At 38.4% G+C, this 24,620-nt stretch overlaps 2 protein-coding genes across 2 annotated transcripts in view; both read right to left on the bottom strand.

The window, feature by feature from the left end:
- Positions 1-24,620, bottom strand: part of LOC146157244 (histone deacetylase 1-like) — a 61,045-nt gene that overhangs the window by 4,102 nt on the left and 32,323 nt on the right. The window lies entirely within an intron of this gene.
- Positions 1,225-19,369, bottom strand: LOC146157246 (uncharacterized). The gene is made up of 9 exons (XM_083387699.1): positions 18,351-19,369; positions 15,473-15,629; positions 14,198-14,355; positions 12,239-12,475; positions 10,582-10,875; positions 9,560-9,759; positions 7,658-7,766; positions 2,800-2,901; positions 1,225-1,759 (listed from the first exon to the last, which is right to left on the bottom strand). Exons 1-9 carry the CDS (start codon positions 18,523-18,525, stop codon positions 1,233-1,235), a joined length of 1,959 nt encoding a protein of 652 aa, XP_083243825.1. The 5' UTR covers positions 18,526-19,369; the 3' UTR covers positions 1,225-1,232.

The raw sequence follows: 24,620 nt of genomic DNA, 5'->3' as shown, positions 1-24,620 counted from the left end.
TATACAGTATAGAGCGGCGCAAAACGCGCCTGTTTTACCGGAGGTTGGTATTTTGCTTGTATGTTACCACTAGGGATGTCCGATACTTACCGATAACCGATACTGTTAATAAGTACCACGACCCGACCGATACCAAATGACCCGGTGTGATGGCCAAATAAGCCAAATGGATCAAACTTAAAAATGCAATGGTAAAGTTTTCGATTTTTTTAAGCCAGGGTTAGCTTTTGCGTTTGTAAGTTGATTCATCTTTAAGCGCTAGCGTTATAATTACTTATAAATTACCATTCAAGATCAAAACAAGGTTTTCGGTATCGGATCGGCAAGTACCGATATCAACTTGCCATCGGGTATCGGTCTCGATCCGATATTATCGGACATCCGTATAAGTTAGCACCAAAATTACTGAAAAAAACATAAAATACACAACATGGCAGAACATAACCAAGGCACAAGCGAAAGCGCGAAAATTTATTAGCTTAAAAAACAACTGCATTTGTTTATTGCGCAGACAACGTACTTGTTACAAAGAAACGGGTCACAATGATAATTAATAATTAAAATAAATGACATTATCTTCTCTGAACTTGAAAGGCATCTTGGTCGCGAATAACCCACGCGACATTTAAGGAACAAATTCGACCGCCATCTTTGGTCTGGCTGCAGATATGTCAATTCCATGTTGGCATTGTTGGCACTAAGAGTCCACAAATTTGCAGGATGGAACCAGACTTTCTTTCAGCCCTTTTTTCCCGTAAAATATTTGTGGCGTGGAACGGTTGCCCAAAACCACACAAGTGACGTCTTTTGGCATAAAATGTCGCAGTACTACTAAATCAGCAATGAAGCACAGCATGTCTGGCGCAGGTATTGCAGAATTTTTTTTAAGAATTTGGTGCTAATCTTCGGCTGCCACAAGTTGAAAGACTGTCAGTAAGGGGATAAGAAATGGTAAACCGAACTTTCAGACTTCTACTCTTGGGTTATATAGAAATCCGTTTCCTTGCAAAATAGTTGCAATATTCCAAAAATGCAACAAACCTCTGTACTTGATGAATAAGTTAAGCCTAAAAACTAATCACTTGAAAATGGACAAGTTATTCCGCGACATTTGTGAGATTCTATCATCTGCATTAGACCTGCACCCCCGTCCGCATATTACAATAGCGTACACGGCAGTTTACGAATAGCGTACACGGCAGACGCGATCTTATTATGGGCAAACAACTCTGTCAGGCAACTTCGTCCACCACAGGAGTGAGCGTGGTCTTGCTCAGATAACCGACAATGTCCTTCTCCGCCTCTTCGACGGAAGAACCGGAGTCGGCGCGAAGATCGTGGGAACAATGGAACTGCGCATCCGGAAGTGGGGGTCTGTGGAAGAAGTTTGCGCGTTCCGTAGGGCAAGAGATCTTCGCGCGAAGCGGCGAAAGCGGGCGGCAAAACGAGGTCTCGCATCGCTCGCCGCCGCATAGGACCTTACCGGGGATCGAGCACCCCCTAGGGTCCGTTATTCCGCGCGGCGAACAGCCGCTGTCTGGCGACAGAGAGCCGCTACGCGTTATTTGGCGTTTATCGATGTCGGAGTCCATTGTAAGCAGCGATGTTGTTGTAGCGTCGCTGCCGGCCGACTCGAGCGAGCCTTGATGACGTGGCTCACCGCTCGTGACGTCACCCGTGACGGGGCCGAAGCGCGGGTCGAAGGCGTGGTCGTCCAGGGCTAGTTTGAGCTTGTAGTCGCCGATGCTTGTCTTGGAGTCTGCAAAGGGAAATAGTGGGCTCGTTAAAAATGCGGATAGTGTTCGTAAGTGGCTGAAAATTAAGAAAAAATCCTAAATTTCCACGACTATTAAGCTTTGCTTAAATGCGACAAATCGTACAACCGAGTTGTATCATGGCTGTCGTTGTAGGTGGTTAACGTGTAACAGCCTGGAATTCAAATTGTTATAAAAAAATTACAGGCATTTTTTTAAATTCGTACTATAGCAAAAACCTTGCTGTTAAAACTTGAAACACAATTTTTTTTATTTGCGTCGGACTAACGAATATACATTTTCAGAACACAAACAATAGTTCATTAAAGCACGCCCGTTTAGCTTTGCCTTCAAAACAGTCTTCAGCATTTCACGTTTAACGGATAAATGAATAGAAGGGCTCCGTTCTTACGCAATCGCAGAAATGTGGAAAATTGATGTTTTCTGACACAGGCGTTAACGGTAAACCAGAGGTATCCAACTCAAACATGCCTGCGTGCCAATTTCTATCCTATGACCTCTTCCCGTACCAAAGTTTAGTAACTAATTCTTTCTGATAATAAAAGCGTTTTTTTACTAATAATGAAAACGTGTAGCAGTAGTGCGCATTACTGCATCTAATTGTCCGTCGGTGAGCTGACTTTTGCTTCTTGTTTCTTCACAACAAACTTTATAGTTATGTGAATGCTAGCCTTCACTACAATATAATGTTATAGTATTAGAAGTAATTATTAGTTGTCGTAATTGCCGCGATTATTTTATATTGTAAATAAACAATGGCAATTTACGGCTTAAAACATTAGGTATTGGCTGAATAACAAATTAAGGATTGGGGATTGCGTGCCATTTTTTATTAGGTCGCGTATCACATTTGGCACGCGTGCCGCTTGTTGGACACCCCTGGGTTAAACCAAAGAGATTCAGCGACATTTTTCCAACTTGAGTTTAGCGAATTGCATTTTTCCGAAACTGATTAGTGTTGCAAACCCTGTGTGCTTATATGCTTATATTGTTGTTTTCAAAGAGAAATATTTTCCAAACCTACCGTCGGGCGAAGACGATGACGTAGCATTGAAGAAAACGTCATATCTCGGGTCGGATGACGTCATATCTGGGGTTCGCGGCGAAAAGTTGTTTCTCTGAAATCCTGCAAGAAAAAAATTAAACTGATCAAGCTAGAAGACGCCTTCATTGGTCCAGTCCAATGATTTGCATCTTATCTCACCACAGGGTGTTTTTTTGGCATGTTAATCTTTGATATTTTGGTCGGTACTTTCAGGAAAAAAAAATTTGGCACATATCGCTAGCCGACAAACGGTCATCAAAAACATTTACATAGACCCTCCTTAAACGCATTTTCTTGCACACGTAAAATTCAACGTTGCATTCAAATTCTATGGCACGAAGTTTTGCACGCCAAATTGCGAGGTCAAACAGATTAAAGGTTAAGCCACGCCTTCGAAAGCCTATTCATAATATGCATTGTGGCAGGAAATTATGGGCGGATAGGTTTTGGCAGGCAATGTGGTTTTATATTTGCCGACGTTGTGGAATGCATGAGAGGTCAGCCACGCTGGTCTTTGCAAAAATGCGCTTTTCGCACGAGAAAAAATATCAAAATAAAACAATAAAACTTGTATGTAAATATGCAGACGACTGGCATACGAACTTCTTTTTCTTTTAGTAAGTTTGCTTATGCTGATACTTTTAAACTTAAAAATATATATACAGCCGCTGTGTGTGACTTGGGCTTTTTCCCGGCGAGGGACCCTTTTCGACAGGGTGAGCCCATTTCACCCAGTTTGGATCTTTTTAGGCAGTCTGCCTTTGCCAAACAATATTTTAGGAACGAATTCAACTTTTTTAAATATATGCCGATAGATATTTGCCTATTTCTTAAATAACGGAATACTAAATTCGGAGCACAATGGCTGGAGGTTGTAGTTAGACGTAGAATGAATATCAAAGCCCATACAGAACTTGGTATCATTTTTTGGATATTTTGAAAGTTTCGAATAATTCATTATTCATTTTCAACATGGTACTAAATTATATCTGAATTAACCAAAAAATATTGTATTACATTTTAAGGTCTGACGGACGCTTTTTTACACACGAACGTATTAAAACGGCTGTAAGTACAACGTATAGTCCGCGTTTGGCGATGATAAGGCAAAATTTCACCCAGTGCAATGATGTCGTATATGTATTTCGAGATGAAAAAAATGAGGCAGCAACCAAGTTCTGGCGATTTTTGGTCGAAAACGCCCGATTGTGTGTGATATTTAAACGTATCTAGAATAGGTCCATTACGATGTAACTTATCCACAATTCGTAACGGAGTTGGAAAACTGAAAAGGCATCAGTTCGTAATCTTTGCTAAATTAAAAACGACCAAATTAATAAAAAAATGGTTACACTTCAGCAAATTCCCAGCACAAGCAACTGTAAACCAACTAGAGGAGAAATATTCAGATTTTTTATTTAACTTTTTTCATTTAGGCAAAAAAATCAAAAGATTTCTTCACTAATGTTTCTGCAAATCCTATCTTATGTTTAAAAGCGCTGGAAAAACTTCTTAAAACGTAACTCTTAAAAGGGTTTAAAATCTGAATAAGATATACGGGGTAGGCATCAGAACTACCGCTCTACTCTTATTTCCAATTACAAAAAAAGTACTAATTATTTCTAAGAAACGTGATTTCCGTCCTTTAGTCGGATTTTAACTAATGCCACAATTGTAACAAAAAAAAATTGTAACAAACAAGTGAAAAAAAAATAAAAAAAAATGTAAAAAAAATTTAAACTTCAAGTAACTTTTTGACTTAAAAAAATCCCGCAATTTTCCAGTCGTCACTATTATGGTTGACAGATTGATGAATTTCCGTCATTTAGTCGGATTTTAACCAATGCCACAAATGTAACAAAAAAATAATTGTAACAAAAAAGTGAAAAAAAAATAAAAAAAAATGTAAAAAAAAATTGAAACTTCAAGTAACTTTTTGACTTAAAAAAAAACCGCAATTTTCCAGTCGTCACTACTATGGTTGACAGATTGATGGGTATAGCGCTGGCGGGGTGGGGTAAAGTTTGGGCAGAACCTAACCAGACAGCACACGCATTAGCAGCCTATCACGCAAAGGTCTCACAGCAAAAAGCAAGCAAGCAATTGTGCCTCCCGCACGCAAAACCAATGCGTTCCCGCACGCAAACGCAGCGCGATGCGAGTCGGAAATAGAAAAGTCGATTGGGTTTTGTTGAGCGTTCGCGAAACGTTTTTTTTTGGTCGTGCAAGCAATGACGTGGGGCGTGCTAAGACGTCACTTCGTGCCGATGGCGGTTTCATTTTCAGGGCGGCGGTGGTTCAACCTTGGTTTGACTTTTTCCGGCCGGATAAATTGAGGCGCGGATTTGCATATAGAGCTTCCTGGGCATATTTTTTTACGAAAGCTGCCGCTTTACACCGAGGTAAGCGACAAAAATCAATGCAAAACAGTAAAGGCGTTCAGAAACCTTCGCAGAATTTTCTTTAACGCGTTTAGGATGCCATTTGGAGATCTTAAACGTGATAGCCGTGACCGCAGCCTGGAATAACATATTTGCCAGACATTTTGATGACAATATTCAAATACATTTAAAGGCTTTGAAAGAAAATTTGCATTTTTTTTAAGACTCAAACTTTAATTGCTCGACGTTTTTTTAATATAGTTGGAAAACAAAACAGTGTAAGTCTTGGTCAACTTAATTGCACAATTAAAAATGGCACTCTATGGACAAATAACTTGAGCTGGGTATAAAATAGATTAAAAAACTATTCAAAAACTCACGAAAAAACATAGTGTTTCTATGTTTTAGGAATACATAAAGTGAAAAACATAGGCAACTTTTCAATGCGCAAATAGTTTCAAAAACATCCAAAGCATTTTTTTACCATGAAAAAACGGCTGTTGATTCTACGCAAATCGGTAAAATTGGTAAACGCAGCGGGATTTAAATTTTAAACCCTGCTTTGTTATCATTTTTTTAACGAAAAAAAGGGTACCAAATATTTTATGTAAACAGGCTTAACATTAAAAAGCATCAAAGTACTGCCGTGATTACATTGTTATTAGACTCAACACACAAAAGGTTGCTTACTGCAAACAAACAACAAAATCTGTAAACGCAGTGGGATTTAATTTTTAAACTCTGCTTGGTTATGATGTTTTTTTAACGAAAAAAAGGGTGACAAAGTTTTTAACATGCATGTAAACAGGCTTAACATTAAAAAGAATCAAAATATTGCCCAGATTACATTGTTATCAGACGCATCATACAAAAGCTTACCTATTGCAAACAAACAACTCCGTCGGACGCAAAACTTTGAAGGTTACGTAACTTCAAATTACATCCAGCTCTTGGGCGGGCGCAGAGCCAGCCACTTTGCGTTATCCGACAAAACACAAAACAAACAATTCCAAAATGCTGTCAAAATGCCGAAGCCGAGATAACCAGCGACCTTTTCAGCGCAAAACGGTTTCGTAGAAAATCTCGCACAGTGCGCAACCTACCGGCGTGATAGTTCAGACACCGCTTTTCTGCTCGTTCGTTTCACTGCGAATCAAAGCTGTGGTGCGGACAAAACTATATACTGGGGATTTATTTCCGATTTCTGGACAAAAAGTACTGTGATCTGATCCTATATAGAACGACGTTATTACTATCCTCCAACAGGTAGAATAGATAAAATTAAAACGTTAGAAGGCCTTTTTTCAGGTTACTACGCCAAATTTGCCATAGGGTTAAGAAGTTATGTTACCTCCGTTGACAAAATAATTTTTCATAATTTACATTTTAAAGTATAACTATCGTTGGATCGCAAACTATTGCTAAATATATACAGTTGGTATAGTCGACAAAGATACCACGCCAATATCGGACCTAGGCACCACACCCAATATCGGACGAATTTCGCGATATTATCGGACAAACCTAGGCACCACACCCAATATCGGACAAATTTCGCGATATTATCGAACAAACCTAGGCACCACACCCAATATCGGACAAATTTCGCGATATTATCGAACAAACCTAGGCACCACATCCAAATCGGACGAATTTCGCGATATTATCGAACAAACCTAGGCACCACACCCAATATCGGACGAATTTCGCGATATTATCGGACAAACCTAGGCACCACACCCAATATCGGACGAATTTCGCGATATTATCGAACAAACCTAGGCACCACACCCAATATCGGACGAATTTCGCGATATTATCGGACAAACCTAGGCACCACACCCAATATCGGACGAATTTCGCGATATTATCGGACAAACCTAGGCACCACACCCAATATAGAACGAATTTCGCGATATTATCGGACAAACCTAGGCACCACACCCAATATCGGACGAATTTCGCGATATTATCCAACAAACCTAGGCACCACACCCAATATCGGACGAATTTCGCGATATTATCGGACAAACCTAGGCACCACACCCAATATCGGACGAATTTCGCGATATTATCGGATAAACCTAGGCACCACACCCAATATAGAACGAATTTCGCGATATTATCGGACAAACCTAGGCACCACACCCAATATCGGACGAATTTCGCAATATTATCGGACAAACCTAGGCACCACACCCAATATCGGACGAATTTCGCGATATTATCGGACAAACCTAGGCACCACACCCAATATCGGACGAATTTCGCGATATTATCGGACAAACCTAGGCACCACACCCAATATCGGACGAATTTCGCGATATCATCGGACAAACCTAGGCACCACACCCAATATCGGACGAATTTCGCGATATTATCGGACAAACCTAGGCACCACAACCAATATCGGACGAGTTTCCCGATATTATCGGACAATCCTAGGCATAACCCACCTTCTTGGTTTTCTCTCGTGCTGTAGACAAGGAGATCGGCCTTCTCACGTTCGACAACGTTACTGGTGCTTGTGGCTGATACACAAGACTTTTTGTCAACGATCGGGTCCTGAACAAACAGAGAAATTCTGGGTTATTTTCGTTGAAGCGTAATATAAAATAGTAAATTAAATTTGAGAAAAAAACAGTTTGGGTATACTAAAGCAATAGTTTTCTTCTGACAGCCTGGTGTTTTGTTTTTAAACCTTTAACTTAATCCATATACTTCTTTCATATGTTTTTGACTATTTTATTAGTTTTATTACTTTGCTATGTATGTGTATTGTGTATTTTACTTTAATTAAACGAACTGACGATTCCGGTATAGGCGAAATATATATTCCTTTGAAAAATGTCTGGTCCTGGTCTAACTCGGGTTTTTAAACTTTGAGTTTTATTGTTAATTATACAAAGGTTTGCGTTATATGAGCTTTTTTAGCAGTATGTAGTGAGTTTGATAAATCGTTGGCGTTGGTCGTATTAGTCTTGGTAAAAACTGCTAATCAGCGTTTCCAATTTGAAAGGTATTTTTTTTAAGAAAATAGCATATTAACAACCCGGATTTTGTTTTGTTTATTTAAGGAAATTAATGACGTCCATTTTTTCGAATCGGCGGTTCTTTTGCCGAACATATTGGGCATTTGAATCGGATTAAAATACTAAGTATCAGGCATTCAAAAATACTGTATTTTAGTATTATGAATTTATCTGCAGAAAAATACGATAATGAGATAAATAGTAATAATATCTCGGTTTATGTGCGCCTTGTCTTAAATGTGATGTATTATACAAAATTTCATTCTAGGGCTAATTCCTCGACATTCATTAAACGTCGCTTACAGTTTATCTCCCGCCTCTAGCGTAATATTTAAGATGGATTTTTACCTACAACAATACCAAGAAGCACGACCGCGCGAAAGATAATTAGGAAAATTAAATCTTGCCAATCAAGGCTTTGAACCACGAAAAGGCATCGCTGTAAACACTGATTAAGTTTTTCGGGACAGGCTTAAGGGGATAGTTGTGTTTTGGAAGCGTCATCATAACGACTGTAGATTCGAGTCGGTGTCAATGTAGTGCATGAGATTAAAGATGTTCCATACTTGATATTTTAATCGGATACACATAGCCGATATTTTAGACAAAAATTATCTCGATCCGATCCGATACAAACTGTCATCATTTTATAGTCAAATAAACAAAAGATAAAATATTAATCTGGTGTCGGATCGGCACTGATACAGCTGTGATATCGGGCTCGTACCGATACTACCATTCTGCATGGGGTTTCGAATTCGATATCATCTGACATGCTTTATGGTGCACAACATAAGATTAAAATTGAGCTTGCTAAACCGCATGTTTATGTGAGTACTTTATGACCTATTTAATTGTGTGATCCTTCTATGACTTGCGGTCAAAGGTCACTGAGCACATGGTGCCTTGACATTGTAGTTGTCCTTACGGCAGTTGGTGTTACTACCTTGTCGCGGTAGGAGCTCATTTTGTTAGTTACTTGTAAACGTTTGGCAATGATGTTTAACTTACTGATTCTGTTTCTGTTTTATTAACATTGTTTTGTATTGTCTTCTTTTTGAATAAGGAATCCACTTGTTTAGGCCTTCGCGTGTTTTAATAAATTCCTGTACGTGTACACTGATAAAGACTTCAGTATCGGATCGGATCCATTAGTTTTCAATTATATTGCTCTACTTTATGGTGCATGATAATCGACGTGCTAGCGTCTGCAGAGCCATTTGGTTACCTGTGAAATTCTAATTGCAAAGGTTTGACTTCCATACCGTTAACATTAAATTTAATGCAATTGTCAAGAGGCAAAACTTCTTTTTTGATTCGACTCACCATATGCTCGGGTATCGCCTTCGTCTTCTTCAGATAGACTTTGAGCTTCTTGTTGCACTTCCAAGCAAAGAAGAAGACCATGGCTAGAACGACAAGCGCCCCAGCACCACCCACTATAGCGATCAGTGTGCGAGCCATCGCGTTGTTTCGCGACTTTTCCTCGTCAAACACGCTCTTCGAGTCGAAGGGAACATACGTGGCTGTAAAAAGAAAGAAGGTAATTCGAATTTTAGCGAAGGGAAGTTGCCTTGAAAGGGAGTTTAAAATGCTCGCTGACTTTATCTTTTCAGCTTACTGTTTTATATCGTATTATTGTGAGCGAAAAAAAATCACTTGAAAAAAATCACTGACAAAAGTAAAAGCTGTTTGGTGCAAACTAGGACGCAAGATGTACAACACAAGGCTTGGTCGCCAGAAGGTCCCGGTCCGACGTGAATCTGTATATTTTTATTCGGTGTCCAGAAATATACAAGTGTACAGAATGCAGGACTTAACTACAATCGTCCTCGTTTGTATCTCAAGTCAGAATATAAAGCAGCAAACTAAGACAATATATTAAACTTATGAAATGTTTTCCTAAAGTACAAATTGCTTTCTCCTGAAATATTTTAAAAATCAGTAGACTAACAATTGGTTGCAAGTAAGGGTTTGACCGCTAAAAAAATGATAAAAACTGCCTGTGGCGAGATTCGAACTGCCGACCTAAACCGTCTGGAGCCAGTGATAAAAAATATTCTGTAGCTTATTGTTAGGCGTAATGTAATTAAACAAAAAATCCGAAAAGGAAAAAAAACACATACCGTTTAAAGACAGGTCTAAACAAAACTGTTTCAAAATTTTTCAAAAATATTAAAAATGGCGCATAACATTAAGATAAAATGGCGCATAACATTAAAGAACCAAAAAATTGGCACTTTTGTGCTTATGAAAAGTTTTCCAAAATAGGAATACTGCTTACTGCAATGAGAAATAAACATGATAAAATTAAAAAAAAAAATTGAAAAATTGAAAACGCCGCTTACCGTTTGGCGGCATGCACTTGACATGCGACGCAAAAGGCCTCAGCTGATCAGTTCCGTTCGGCCACATGACTAGGCAGGTGAATGTGTCGTTGTCTGGGGTGGACGATGTTAGTTCGAACACGCTGGATCCGTTGTATTTCCACGCATCACATTTCACCCTGGAACCCCCGTCTAGCCCCAGAACGCTCCCGTTGACCCAATGTCGCTTCGGCATGTCGTATACTCCTCGTTGGAAGAGGAACGACTCTTTCGAAGAGTTAGAGTCGGACATCTTGCCTTCGCGCATTACTTCAGCTGCGAAAAAGAAAAAATAGGCATTATATTTTGCAACTATACGGTAATTCATTTTAGGTCCAATGTTTAGTTCTATTGCTAAATTTGAATCTGCACAAATTTCCATTTCGGACACAAGAAGTATTTTAATTAAATCATGTCTGACAATCCTTCATTCTGCGAAGACCATTTTTTGTTACTAAATTCACATCTTATAAAAAACCTTCGAATTAAAGCCTTTTTTTATATTTTTTCTAAAATTAATGTTTAAGAAATGTTTTTTAATTAAAGTTAACATTATAAGAGTTTGACTTTTACCATCGAGCATACCATCAGCTGCGAAGAAAAATAGTCAAGTTTTATTGGGTAAATTATATTTTGTTACTCATGATTTCAATTTAGGTCGAGATTGTGTTGTGTTAAGTTTGGCTAGATTCGAATCTGCACAAATTTCACAAGACGTTAAGAAGCTCAGTTTTTACCGAAGAATTTTAATTCAGTTCATGTCTGACAATCCCTTTTTCTGCAAAGTTCGTTTTTTTCTAAAATCACATTTTTCAAAAAACCTTCTAATTAAAGTTTTTTTAATTTAGGTCGAGATTGTTTTGTGTTAAAGTTTGGCTAAATTCAAAATTGGGTCACACGATGATATCAAGTTTTTCTTCTAAAATTGTACATTTTTTGAAAAACCTTCTAATTTAAGTTTCATAGAGACAAGTCGGCTGCACAAATATAAACTAGCATTTTTTTACAAACAATTATTGATTTACCAACAATTATAGAACAGCTGACGGGTATTTTTGTAGGAAATATAGGCGGCCGGGGTAAAGTAGGAACATGCTTTATTTGGTTTTACGCCTAAATATTTACTTTCGCAAAAGGTCGAATCGATAAATCTGGCACAGAAGCATTTAGCCGATAAAAAGTCATGCTGGCACCGAAAATGTAGAAATGCCGAAAGCAAAAGGGCAAAAAAGATCAAAACCAACCAACGAGAAAGGGAAAAACAGCCACACTTGCACATTTTGGCAGGTTGGATTAACCGCGACACAAACTTATATGGTCGTAATAACTGGAAAATGTAAGTAGTTAGCCTATTTACCAAAATAAAACGAGCTTAAAAAGGAGGGGTAAAACAAGCCCCAAACAGCAGGGGTAAAAACAAGCGCCAAAAGTAAGGGGCGGACGTGAAAACCAAATATGACCCTTTTTTATTAAAAAAATAAGCCAAAACATCTCATTTTTGGGCAGTGTGAACATGCAAAGGTGTAAAACAAGCCCAAAAAGGGAGGTAAAACAAGCCCCAAAAGAAGAGGGTGGGCTTAAAAACAAACTAATACAACCCTTTATTTTACAACAAAAAAAACAATCAAAAACATCTCACCTTTAGGCAGTGTGAACATGCAAAGGTGTGAGTATCGTTGCGACATGCTGTCCCGGTGGAGGTTCAGCCACACGTTATAGCTCAAGCTCTCCCAGGGCTGCGAGTCGTTGGTCGGCATAAAGTCGCCGGTCATGGTGTCGTACTTGACGCACTCGCAGTTGAGCTGACTCATCCAGGCCGTGCGTTTTTCGGGACAAAGGTACAGAAAGCGCGCCACCTTACGGGCGTCGCGGTCGCCTGTTCGACAAAAAATGAAAAATAGTTTTGCTATTTTTTTTTTATACGGGGCGGCATTTTTGGCATCTTTTATGCCAGTGTTTCCTAACTCAATGATCTTCAACGTTTTTGTTGACAGACGCCAATTTAAATAAACTGAAATCAACATTTACATGCGACCCCGGTTTGTTTTCCGATAAGTGTTGTTGAACTAAACAACACGATCGATTAATTATGCCTAAATTATACACAACTCCTCAATTTAAAAAAACACGAAACTTTTAACATATTTAATAATATACTAATTCCACAATGATACCACTAAATATGCAGAATTTGGTGAAGTAGGTTATGCGCCCTGATTTTTTCGTTTTAAACTAACTGATTATTACGCCTACTAACTCCTTAAAACTGTCGTCTAATTAAATCATCTAAAATAAATAGATGTTAATGGGATTGTTCAACTAGTTTTTGAATATCTTTGCAGGTAGCCGCATTTCTTTAATTCTAAATCTGGTGGTATTGTTTAACGACAAAACTGTATAAAAATCTTGTCAGGCTTTCGCGAAACCGTGCTTCATGAAATCAAAGTAGAAAAAAAAAGAGTCAAGATTTTAATATAATTTGTCGTTAAAGAGTGCGACCAAAATTCTAGCTTTAAGGTTTGTCTTTTTCTAGTATTAACATACAGGTGACACTTGGTCAGCAAAATCGTGCAAATGCAGATTGGCAACATCTATTTTCACTCTGAGCGCTTTAAAAAGGCAAAACAGCGACGCCTAGAAAGATCGGATTGTGGTCAAAACATTTTCCAATAACATTTTCTTCGCGTAGTGAACTTGTGGCACATAGTTTTAAGGTCACCGGTGGTAGTGGCGGAAAAATGAAGCAAACAGTTGACATTTTACGGCGTGTCCTATCACGAGGTTATGCGGACGCGCGTTTTTAGCACAAACCGAGAAATATCAATCTATTTGTTGTGCAGATTTCGGCCGAATTCGAATTTGTCGATCTGATTTGCGTTTAACTGGGGTATTTTAGGGTGAAATTTAAGCAAACTCGTAAGCCTCGAGGTATAGTTAAAGTGAATAATTCCGCGTGGTCAATACTACTGTTTTTAAGGCCACTGCACACAAGTGCTCAGCTTTTAAATAAACTTGCTGGCTATTTAATTTAACTTTGCAACAACTTTACTTATACCCTCTTTGGGACTCAAAAAGGATAATAAATGCTTTATTCGTATTAGACAATCCAAAACGGAACCTAACGAATTTATTAAATCCTTTTTTAGGTTAATGAAATTTTAGTAAACGTTTAAACAATTGGGAAAATGGCAATAAACTATACATGCAAACGTATTATTTTTAATGGTAGAGGTTCATATAATCTTAGACAATAAAACTCAACATTTTTTTCGGTTGCATGGACCAGGGTATGCCTTAATTTTTTTAAGTATTGAAAAATCCGTTGGTTTCGGGCTGAAAAATTTAAAAGTCTAAATACATTCAAGGAACAAAGTGTTGTTTTCAACTTATTTCTTGGTTTTAAAAAAAATTATGTCATTTTCCCATAATTATATAAACCATGGTTTCAATTAGGGCTTCATTGACCATCTAAAGCTAGTCCACGGACCCAAGTTTAAGAACCCCTTGTATAGCTAGAATGATCAAGGCATATTATAACGAACGTATACAGACGTTCACATTAAATAGGTAGAATTGAACGCAGTTTATTTTCAATTACCTGAGCAGTACATGTGTCGTGGTACAACTGGCCTCGGCGCGTAATACTCGCAACTGTCGGTCACCAGCCTGTAGAAAACGTGTCCCTTACGACAGATGTTTGCCCGGCACTTTCCCTCTTTTACTGGGACTCCGCAGCAACCGGGAATAGGGTAACCGCTGCGTTAAAGGGAAAGAAAGGTAATTTTTCTGTGACAAAAAAAAAATTATTGACTTTTATTTTTTGACTTTTGTTTTTTATTTCTGTATTGCATGCAATGAAAACTAGGTTGAATAAAACATGTTATGTTATTTTATTTACTTATTGGTGTTTCTTTGATCAGATCTATGATGAGGTCATACTTTTAAAATATCCGGACTGTATACCGTTCAAAAGCCATGCTAACCATACTTGGAAGCGGCATTGTAAATTAGGTATAGGATTGTAACCACGGAATAGTAAAAAAATACTTTTGAGTAAAAAACACAGCGCGGTTATTATTATCATGCCACCAAGTATACTCAACAGATGTGCGTTGTTTCTTACTTTATTCCAATACAGTTATCGGATATTTGCAAATTCCCCTGCGCCAGGCTAAGGACGCAAGTCATAGTTAGTTAAATGATGTTTGAATATACTTTGTTTTCTTAAAGTATTATCGAATGCTCTTTCTGTTTTTATCTGTACAATGCGTAATATTCACGCAAAACTGAAATAATTCGCATATGTCGATTGTCAAACATAAATGATGCACTCCATAACAGTTTTTAATCTCGACAATTTTCTTAAATTCTTAGTCTTTATCACTACGAGACAAAACACGTTTTGAAAAGGAATGTTAAAGCCATATAGTTCGAGTAAATTGAAATTATCTGTAAAAAGACGTTTCAATACGCACTTGTATCATCATCTGTTAATGTGAAATAATTAATAATATTAATTGATAATGATACAAGGGCGACACCGAAACGTCCTTATTAAGATAATGTGGTTCACTCGACCTACTTGGCTTTGACCTTCATTTGAAAGCTGCATTATAGATCCGTGCATTGTGTACCTAAAAAATCACGTTTTGGGCTGGCTATAGTAAAAACATACCAAAAATCGTGGCGCAAAGAATCCTCCCAGTTGTCTGCACCCTAAACCCACTAGCTAAGTGAAAAATTATAAAAATTTTCAATTTTTTTACAATAAAAAAATATACACGATTTATTTTCCAGGAGGTGATGACACTTGCTGGACCAAAATTTCAAATAAGAAACTACCAAATTCAAGCAAAATTAAAGTTCAACTCACGGGTCGTTTGCGTTCTCCGTGGCGTCCCAGGCGAAAAGCGTGATACTGAGTTCTTCCGATTCGTCAAACGTCGAGTTGTCGATTGTCCACGTGAACTCGGGGTAGCGCGAGGGGCGGAAGTGCACAGTGCGGGAGAATCGCGACCTGGCCTTCTTCTCTGCCAAAGAAAATATAAGTTTGGGTAAAGTTTCAAACAGTTTTAAGGGAATGTAAAAGGTTAGAGCAGTAATTTCCGTGCACAGTTTAGTATTGATTTGCGTTTGGTCGCTTTATTAATTGTCAGGAGGCGGGTCTTGTGGCATGTCCTAAATCTAAAATAAACTTTCAGTGAAACAGTGCTAGGTAAAAAAATACCCTGCCTGTTAAAATGTTCGTAAAAGTGGACAGCAAGTCTATGGCAATATTGAAAACAAGCTTATTGAGGTTAAACTTAAGTACAAGTACACTGGTATGAATAGTGCGAGACTTCACTATTTTCAAATTAAAAACAAAAAAGGCAATTTATGAAAATGAGTTCTTCTAAACGTGGTCTAGCGGGTAAGTTGGTAAAGGGGGAAAAAAACGAACGATCAGGTTTTCAATAATGTCGATTTATAAACTTAAGCAATAGTTTTCATGGTTTAGGTGTAGCACAACTGAACTAACCTAATTGCCAGGATCTAAGGTTATATTTAAAATCTCGCTTTAATTTTTTGTTTAATATTTGATCTAGTTATATCAGCAATTTTTAAATCATCACGAGAAAAAAGTTTTGCGAATCTGGAAAACAACAAACGCACAATTATTACCACAGGATTACTGCCGACATCTATCGTTAATTAAAACGGATCAAGCTAAACAGGCGACGCGCTTATGCAAATTTTGTGAGCTGTCGGAATCTGTTAAGAGGTTCTTAAAACCAGTCATACAAGCAAGGAGAGCAAGCGGCAAGAATTAATCCATTCTTTGCGGCAAAATATATTGACACCAGCATTTCTGCATGCGTCAATACGATTAGTTCATTGCAGGGCGTCTCCGTTTCATTCCTACTATCGATTCGATGAGAAGCCAGACCAGTGGTTCTCAACCGCCGGTCCGCGTCAACTTTCCTACCGGTCCGCCAAATATATTACAATTTTATGTTTCAATTGCAAAACACAAGATTTTAAAAGCTTGCCCATCAAATTTAAAACTTCGACAGTTCTGTAATTTGCAGCATTGTAACGTAACATAGAGCTAATGGCCTAGTCGCATTTACATTTTGGGTTTATTTTAATTTTTGAAGGTCCACCGGTCCGCAAAATTTGTTTTGAAATTTTACCGGTCGGTAAGCTAAAAAGGTTAAGAACCACTGGGCCAGACCTACTTGGCCTTAACATAGGCAGAGGTTTGCGGGCGCTTGACAAGCGAACAGGACCGGAGGCGACGAAATGTTTATTTCGAGAAGCGATTGATGGGTTAAGCGAGGGACACGCAACGACGTATTACAAATCACATTTTACATATCTCAGGACCAAAGCTGCAAGACAGCCTTAAGTAGTTTGTGGATTATATTTCTTGTAGTTGGTTTCATTGCGTATTTTGCCTCTTGGCATGTGTTTATGGCTTCTTCGAATACACAAGATTGCTAATTTGAATAGTAATTTTACTGTTTTTGGAAATTATGCAACAAGATGGTACTATAGGTTGAATGACGACTTCCAGAAAAGCAACAAAAATAAATTTTTTTAGGATTTTTTTTAAGCTCGCCCCTTGGCTAATACTTTAAGCGGCTTTAAAAAGCCTTCTCTGTAGAACTTGTTTTTCTACCGTTTGGCAAATGACAACCTGAAAGATGTAGGATATTTTAAAGGCAATTTTCTCTATATTAACAAAAGGGTTGTTAACGAGACATAGCTGTAAAAAGGGAGTAGGGCTCTTTTTGTTATCACTGGACTGGCCAAATAAATGATAAAATGAACAAAGGTCAAAAAAGGTTAAGATAAGCGACTTCGACATTTTAAAGTTGGTCTTGCGATATATCGATCAGCGTTTGCGTTTCTGACAAACAAATCACACAAACATTGTGGGGCGATATCCAAGCGTCATTAAAAGGAAGCGTTTATCGCACAAGGATTGCGGCGTTCGAGAAAGTAACTGCAAGTTCAATAAAAATATAAAACCATAATATTTGATAAAAGCGACATTTCGCAATTTACAGACGTTTCAGCAATAACTCATGCCATCATCAGTGCTGAAACGTCTGTAAATTGCGAAATGTCGCTTTTATCAAATATTATGGCTTTTATATTTTCATTGAAGTTACTAAAAAAAACCGTGTATTCCAAAGTTAACTGCAAGTTGATTTTCGGAATCGTTTCTTTGACTATAAACTGAAAAAACCTGAACTCGAAAACCCCAAAAAACCGCTTTATGTTGCAAACGTCACTTTGTCAAAATCATTTTTTCGCCAAATTTGTTTTATAATTTCACTCAATATCGTTAAAAAGTGCTTTTAGAGGCACAATTGCCTTTTGTAGCTATTCCTATATATTTAATAAAAAAAAAAATCTCGCCATATTTTTTTTGAAAAACGGACCACACCGGGAACATGGCCAGAGTTACCGTGTCCAAAAAATGAAAAACCCTAATTAAATACTTGAAGCCATCAGAAAATCTAATATGACGCCACAAAGTTACGTAATAACGTGATGTCTAAAACACGTAACCTTAGAAAACCCGAGGTTGTCGTGCAAATATGCAAATGAAATCTCTCACTTTTAAATACTTTCTATCAGATGGGTTTGTTTTTGGTCTGGTTAGAAAAGGATATGGACTGATGAAAATAAACTTTTACAGCATACCGGAAGAATTTAACGCCGTTCCGGTTTATTTCTACCACTGACTGTAAGACACTCACCACATTCGTTGAGTCGCCGGTCCTTGTTTTCCACGCAAAAGTCACATTCCTCAGGGTCGGCCATCATCGTGCAAGAAACAGAGGTCCGGACCACTCGGGCCTCGTAACCTGGCGCCAAAAAAGGGGCCAGGAACAGAGGGAGGACCACCAGGGCCGCCACTGTAGCGCTTGTCATCCTCGCTATTCAAGTAGGGCGCCTGGGCGCAAAGCGTTTTTTTTTTTTTACCTGTAAGACTAACGGCATTGGGGTTAGAAAGTGGACTTTGAAATGTTTGGAAATAAAATAAAATAAAGAGTCCCTGGCTTCTATAACTTTTGGTTGGCGTTTTTTATGCTGTTCTAAAGATGGATGTCTGTCTGCTAACGCCTCCCTTGAAAAAACAACAAAAACGCACCTATATGACAGTCTCAAACCTGATTAAATGACTATAACGGATTTCTACATTCCGCACATATTGTTATTACTACTTGGCAAAATTAGAGAATTCTCGCAAAACTTATATTGTACCCTGACGTGGTAACTCTTTTCATTTCTATTTCACCTTACTTACACTTGAACATAAGCTCTAAATAATGGCCCTGTCAGTGTGGGATGCATGTTATTTCTCGAAATCAGGTGGCACTGTTTAGCGACAAATTGTGGAAGATCAAGCCTTCGAACAACCGTGCCCGCCTCATCGGGTCAAAGAAAAATTAAATTAAGAAAATAAACTGCACGAACAAAAATAAAACTCAAACGATTGCGTGACAGGGGTGTAATAATACATACTTATAAAAATCCTAAACGTGTTACACAATCGAGGGTCCTGCAGCTTCTCCATTCGGTAAAACCTGAGAAACGTTTAACCTATTCAAGACACATATCGCAATTAACCCTATCCGCGGTAGCCAATCGCAAAACCTGTTCCGTTCCCTCGCCAGTTTTAGCGGCCAAATGATTGATGGTTCTCACTGCCATCAGCTTTTACATCGTAAATGTCTATAGCGGAAGAAAAAAGAGGAAGTTGTGCTGTTGGGCATATTTTACATTATTGAAAAGGCGAACGATTGCGCTTGGCCGATCGTATCTCAAGTTTACGTACAACTTTTTCGCCTTTTTCGTTATCTCCTCTCTCTCCTCTGCCTTTCTCTCTTTTTTCGCTTTGTCGGATCAAAACCAACTCTCGAAACCGTAACTTGCTATTTCACTTTGCGAGCGCAACGATTAAATCAAGCGCGATTTAAGCCGAAAGTGCCAACAACATGCCTCTGCGAGCTTGTTTGTGTGCTAAAAGCTCATTGGGAGACGAGGACCTTTCGCATGTGCCCTTCCGACGAGACTACAGTTTGTTTTGGGTATGGGCAGCGGGTAAACATCTTGGCGGTTGTGAGGAATTTCAGCAATCGCCAGACTGCCGAGATTCGATCCCGGAGGCAATCTTTTGGTTTTGACTTTGTCAATTTTATGATGTCATCGTCTCGAATCGTTCATTGTTTATCAGCGGAAGGTAATAGTTTTGTAAAAAAAATATAAAAAAGACTCGGACAAGGATATTGCTAATTTCAAACCAACTTGAAACACTAAAATCATGACAACATCGATATATTACGTCTACAATAGAAAACCAGCTTGATAGATTGACAGCTCATTCATATATCCATCAAGAGAAAATTTAAGTAAATGGAACAAAGCTATTATACGCCAATGTTTCACCAGACTGCAACCAACGTAGAAATGTTGATTAACCTTAAATCGTCGTAATAAAAAAAAAATCGAAACGAATCTTCTAAAAATCCTTTATTCCCCTGCATAATCCGTTTAGCCAAAGCTAAAAAAAATCGCAGAAAAATCTTCTCAATATCCAACTCAAAGCTCGGCACAAGTCTGACTGGCCAGAAAAGCACGATCCGGACCACAGGAAATGGACGCTGGCTTCGTGTAGCGCGTAAAAACGCATGTGCGCGCGCACAACTCGTGCAGCCAACAAGCGGGCGCCACGCACACACACGCTACGCCCTATTTCGGACCCGGCTTGGTCACGAAGTTCAACAGACGACATGACTGCGCCACTACTCTGGTTGATCACGTGACCGGCGCTAACAAGTCACGTGGCCTGTTGGGCGGGCGACAAGGCGCGGATTGGGAGTTAAATGATGCAGAAGAGTTTAAAACAGGGGTGGGCAACCTTTTTAACACAAGGCCCAGTTAGGAAATGTAATGCTTACAGGAGGGCCGCACGTCAAATAAACACTAGTTAAAATTTTCAGCTTTTACTAGTAAAACTAATGAGCTACCAGGCTGCAACTACGGCAATTTTGTCAGTGCTGTCTACTTATGGATTCGGAAATAACTTTTCCTACAATTCCAATGACGCCTTTCTCGTACGGATCGGCTCAGTAAAATTAATTAACAGCCTTAATTCAAAACCAGCTGTTAAACATAACATCTCATTCAATATGCGTGGCAAAAGTCTGTAAGTGTTGTAAAACAATTCTTTATCATAACAACGTGACACATATAAAACTTTATGAATGAAGATTGTTTTGTAATAGATGATTCCCATTCGAGTTCAACTGCATTAGTGTAGCAGTCTAGCCTATGGGTTACATGGCACTTTAAACAGGCTGATAGACATGGTGCATACTCATAGCCTTATTTAGGGAAATAGATTGAAGAAGGTGAAGGGCCGCACGTTGTCCACCCCTGGTTTAAAATATGCTCATTGCTCACTTATGTCAGAGATATGAAAGTATTGCTGCCATTTGAATCGAACCTTGCAAAAGCATGTCGGCAAAAAAATGGCAGAGAAGATTGAAGATGCAGAGGGGTTGGAGATAAAAAATACATCTCGGTTGTTCTGGTAGGAATTTGGAAATTTTTATGGGTTATTCGTAATCTTTAATACACAATACCTTTTAAAACCCCTTTTTTGTATAAATAGTACAAGCTACGCAAATTAGCTACTTTTACCTTCTAAAGTTGTGCATATTTTCATTTATATTGCAAACGCAATGTAATGACAATTAATAAAAAAAAAACACTTGTCTACGTACTCAGCCAGAGACATTAAAGCATTACGTTGCAAAAAGTGAAAAAAAAACTCGAAGGCCAGCAGGAAAATACACAGTTACGTTGCAAGTTTATCAACGACTTCCAAACGACGCAGCAATAAATAAATACGGGACTTTTTCCCTTCAAACCGCTTCTGACGTAGATTGTCCAAAGTTATAGCCAAATAAATTACATCACGACAAGTAGTGGGTGTTGTTCCAGTTCCGGCAAGAATAAAGGCCGGCGTTCGACTGGGACAATGACGCTAAGTGACGTCACAGGGAAGTGATCTGATTGGCGGCACGACAGTGATGGCATAATAAAACGAGGGCGGATCCAGCAGATTTTTCAGCAAAGTCATATTGCGTTTTTTTCTGTTTTTTACGCAAACAACGTAATAAAAGCGAGAAGAAAGAGCAATTTTGGTCCTGCAAAGCTGTTTATTCGAATTTTCGAATATTTTTAGCTTTATTCGCAGGACAAACAAACAATTTAACCTAATCGTTTTCGCTTGAAATTGGCGATGTGAAGTGGTCTTGGTTACTACAAAATTTACAACATAGCGTAAAATTCGAGAAAACAGTTTGAATGTGGTGGAACATGGCTTAAAAAATACTGATTGCTGGAAATTGTGGTTAACACAAGTGTGGTTCACACTATTAAAAAATATATATTTTCGCTCTTTTGTTTTTTAGAAAAAAATTAGCTATACGTTTTATTCCTTTAAAACAGCGCATTTGTATTAAACTGCTTTCTGTTTTAGAAAGATCGCTGACACTTTATTTGCCGCATTTCGACAAGCAAAAAAACTCGTGTCAGTTCGTGCCGTAGATTGGGTTGCACAATGGCCTGTTTAACGCAGGTTTGAAAATGTTGCGGTTAAAATTGAACTCCGCCCTTTTTAAATATAGCTTTACAAAATAGGTTTCGCGTACCAACACATTATCCGTAACGAGAATCTTAAGATGGGTTGCCGCCCGCCACTCAATCACACATCTAATAAACGAAAAAAGTTTTAGCTGGAGATAAGATACAATCACCGCCAAAGGATAGATAATAATCCCCTTTTAATGAATGCTAAACCGACAGAGTGAAAGTGGCGCAACAATCTTGAGCTTCGAAAGGTCAGGATTAGCGGCAAATTCTTCGTGTAGACACCAAGTTGGACAAGTTAAACTGGATTCCAAGTGGAATTCTGACACGAGTAACGAGTGTTGCACTTTGCAGGGTGGGCCAAGCATTTTGATGCTTTTAATTCTGAGGTACAGCGCTTTACTTTTCACTTGTGTAAGGTCTATAACCATAAATGAAGGCTTTACACAACACAAATGTTGCTAACATTCCGACTAAGGTAAAATTAATTTTGGTTGATACTTGACGTTAGGTTGTCAAAAAGGTGATAAAATGCATTTAAAATAATATCTGGCCAGAGGGTCAGAATAGGATTGGTTTCCATAGTGAAATAACAATTAACTTCAATAAATCAAAATATGCCGTCTCTGAAAGAAAGTAAGGAACAGCGTCGGACTAATTCATATATTTCTCAAAATTAATTAAAATCGCTAATTTGAAACTGTTGTCTTTATATTTACTGTTTTCCAATGACTTGACTTGACATTATGGCTTTGGGGCAAACTGACTTGACTGTACTCAAGTCGTTTGTAAAAATACCTTTGGTTGAAATGAAGTGTTTTTATTAAGAATTTTTGGTAAAATTTGGTCATTTACCCTTATTTTTGGACGCAAAACAATTTGCTTGCCACATGTGTCGCGTTTTAGTTATAATCGAATGAGAATCACATTTACTAGTTTAAGGTTTTAATATTTTCACGACAATTTGACTTGAAGTTGACAGGCACTAATTATGACTTGACTTAAGTCATTTTAGTAAATTACGTGGACTGAAGTTATTTTCAAAATGACATGTGTACAACACTGATTGGCACTGTATGGCGGGGGATTCGCAATGGCAACACACAAAATTCAGCGCGTGGGCTAAAATATCCGATTAGGCTTAACAGAAGTAACAAGCAAAACTGCGGTGGCTTAAACAAAATCAGGCAAAGCTGAGGCGAACTTCAAACCGTTCGATAGGGTCCTAAATGTCACAGGTACGCAGGCCTTTATCTTCACAACAAACAAACGAAGGAGCTAGAGGTGTCGCCGAAATTTCTACGTGGAAGTATTTATTATCGCGGTCTCTAAAGCTGGAAGGGCATGCGCGGTGGCCGTTTTATTGCAATTAAAGAATTAGCTTTTTTGCATTTCATTTGAACCGTTAGATGATTCTGAACACTATATTCTTACTTTGACTTGATGGAGCAGGGTGTGCGAAAGCCTGTCAATATTGCGTAATCAATTTTTTTTAGATTTTTGAGTGAGACAAGTATGGCAATCTGATTCTGGTTGTACAACTTGACGAATTAGAGCGATACGTCAATATTCCTAGTTCTAATATAAATTATAAAGCTTGTGAGCACAATTTCCAACAAAATAAAGACTTACAAGCACCAGTGAAAAAAATTTGGGCAATGTATATATATATATATATAATATAAAAGCACAACTCCAACGTTGATCTCATTCTTCGGTAAGTTCACTTCAACTTCAAACAAACAGCACAATCTTAGTTAACCTTTCTAAACAACTAACGCAACACTGACCAGTCACAACTTTTCAAACCAACCAGAAAACCTGATATCTCTGGACACTCTTTGGGCGACCAAAGAAAAAACAGAAATTAAGTTGCAAGCCAGAGGGTCAGCGAGGTTCCAGTCGGTTCGGGGTTGGCGTAACGCGATATTCTTTAGGCAAGGGGCTTAGAGCGCTCAGCCGAATCGGCCCACGTTCACCACAACAACAACGACATCACCGACTCTGACCAGTGCCGAAAAAAAAAACAGCTTAAGCTATGTTGTTTGTCTTAATTGCAATACTGCGAAGTTTTATGCAAATACACCAGGTGCTTTGCAACTGAAACGTTCATATACACCAAAGGTTTAGGAGTCGCAAACAAACGGAACATTAAAATGACCAATTGTTGTCTGGACCTAATAATGCGTTCTTAGACGTAACAAATTAACCTCCATTGCTGTCCTGGAATGCAATTAACGCCCAAAATGTTAAAAAATGTTCTAGTGACATATTTACCGAACCAGTCGATCGCAATCAAACATAAGTTGGCTACACCTGATATACACAATGTGTATTCTGTGATCAAGCCCTTGTAGAGACGTACT

The sequence above is a fragment of the Ascidiella aspersa genome, chromosome 4, assembly GCF_963924565.1.
Source record: "Ascidiella aspersa chromosome 4, kaAscAspe10.2, whole genome shotgun sequence".
In the NCBI taxonomy this organism is placed as follows: domain Eukaryota; kingdom Metazoa; phylum Chordata; class Ascidiacea; order Phlebobranchia; family Ascidiidae; genus Ascidiella; species Ascidiella aspersa.
Note: the sequence above shows the minus strand (reverse complement) of the source record. Positions and strands in the feature narration are given on the sequence as shown.

Bases quoted from the DNA above. Each gene is read 5' to 3' on its own strand.
- LOC146157246 (XM_083387699.1), bottom strand. From the start codon at position 18,525: ATGACAAGCGCTACAGTGGCGGCCCTGGTGGTCCTCCCTCTGTTCCTG. The intron at 7,767-9,559 runs GTGAGTCGAATC...CTGTTTGTTCAG, and splicing joins AGGCGATACCCGAGCATATG to GACCCGATCGTTGACAAAAA. The intron at 1,760-2,799 runs GTAGGTTTGGAA...TTCCCTTTGCAG, and splicing joins GTCATCGTCTTCGCCCGACG to ACTCCAAGACAAGCATCGGC.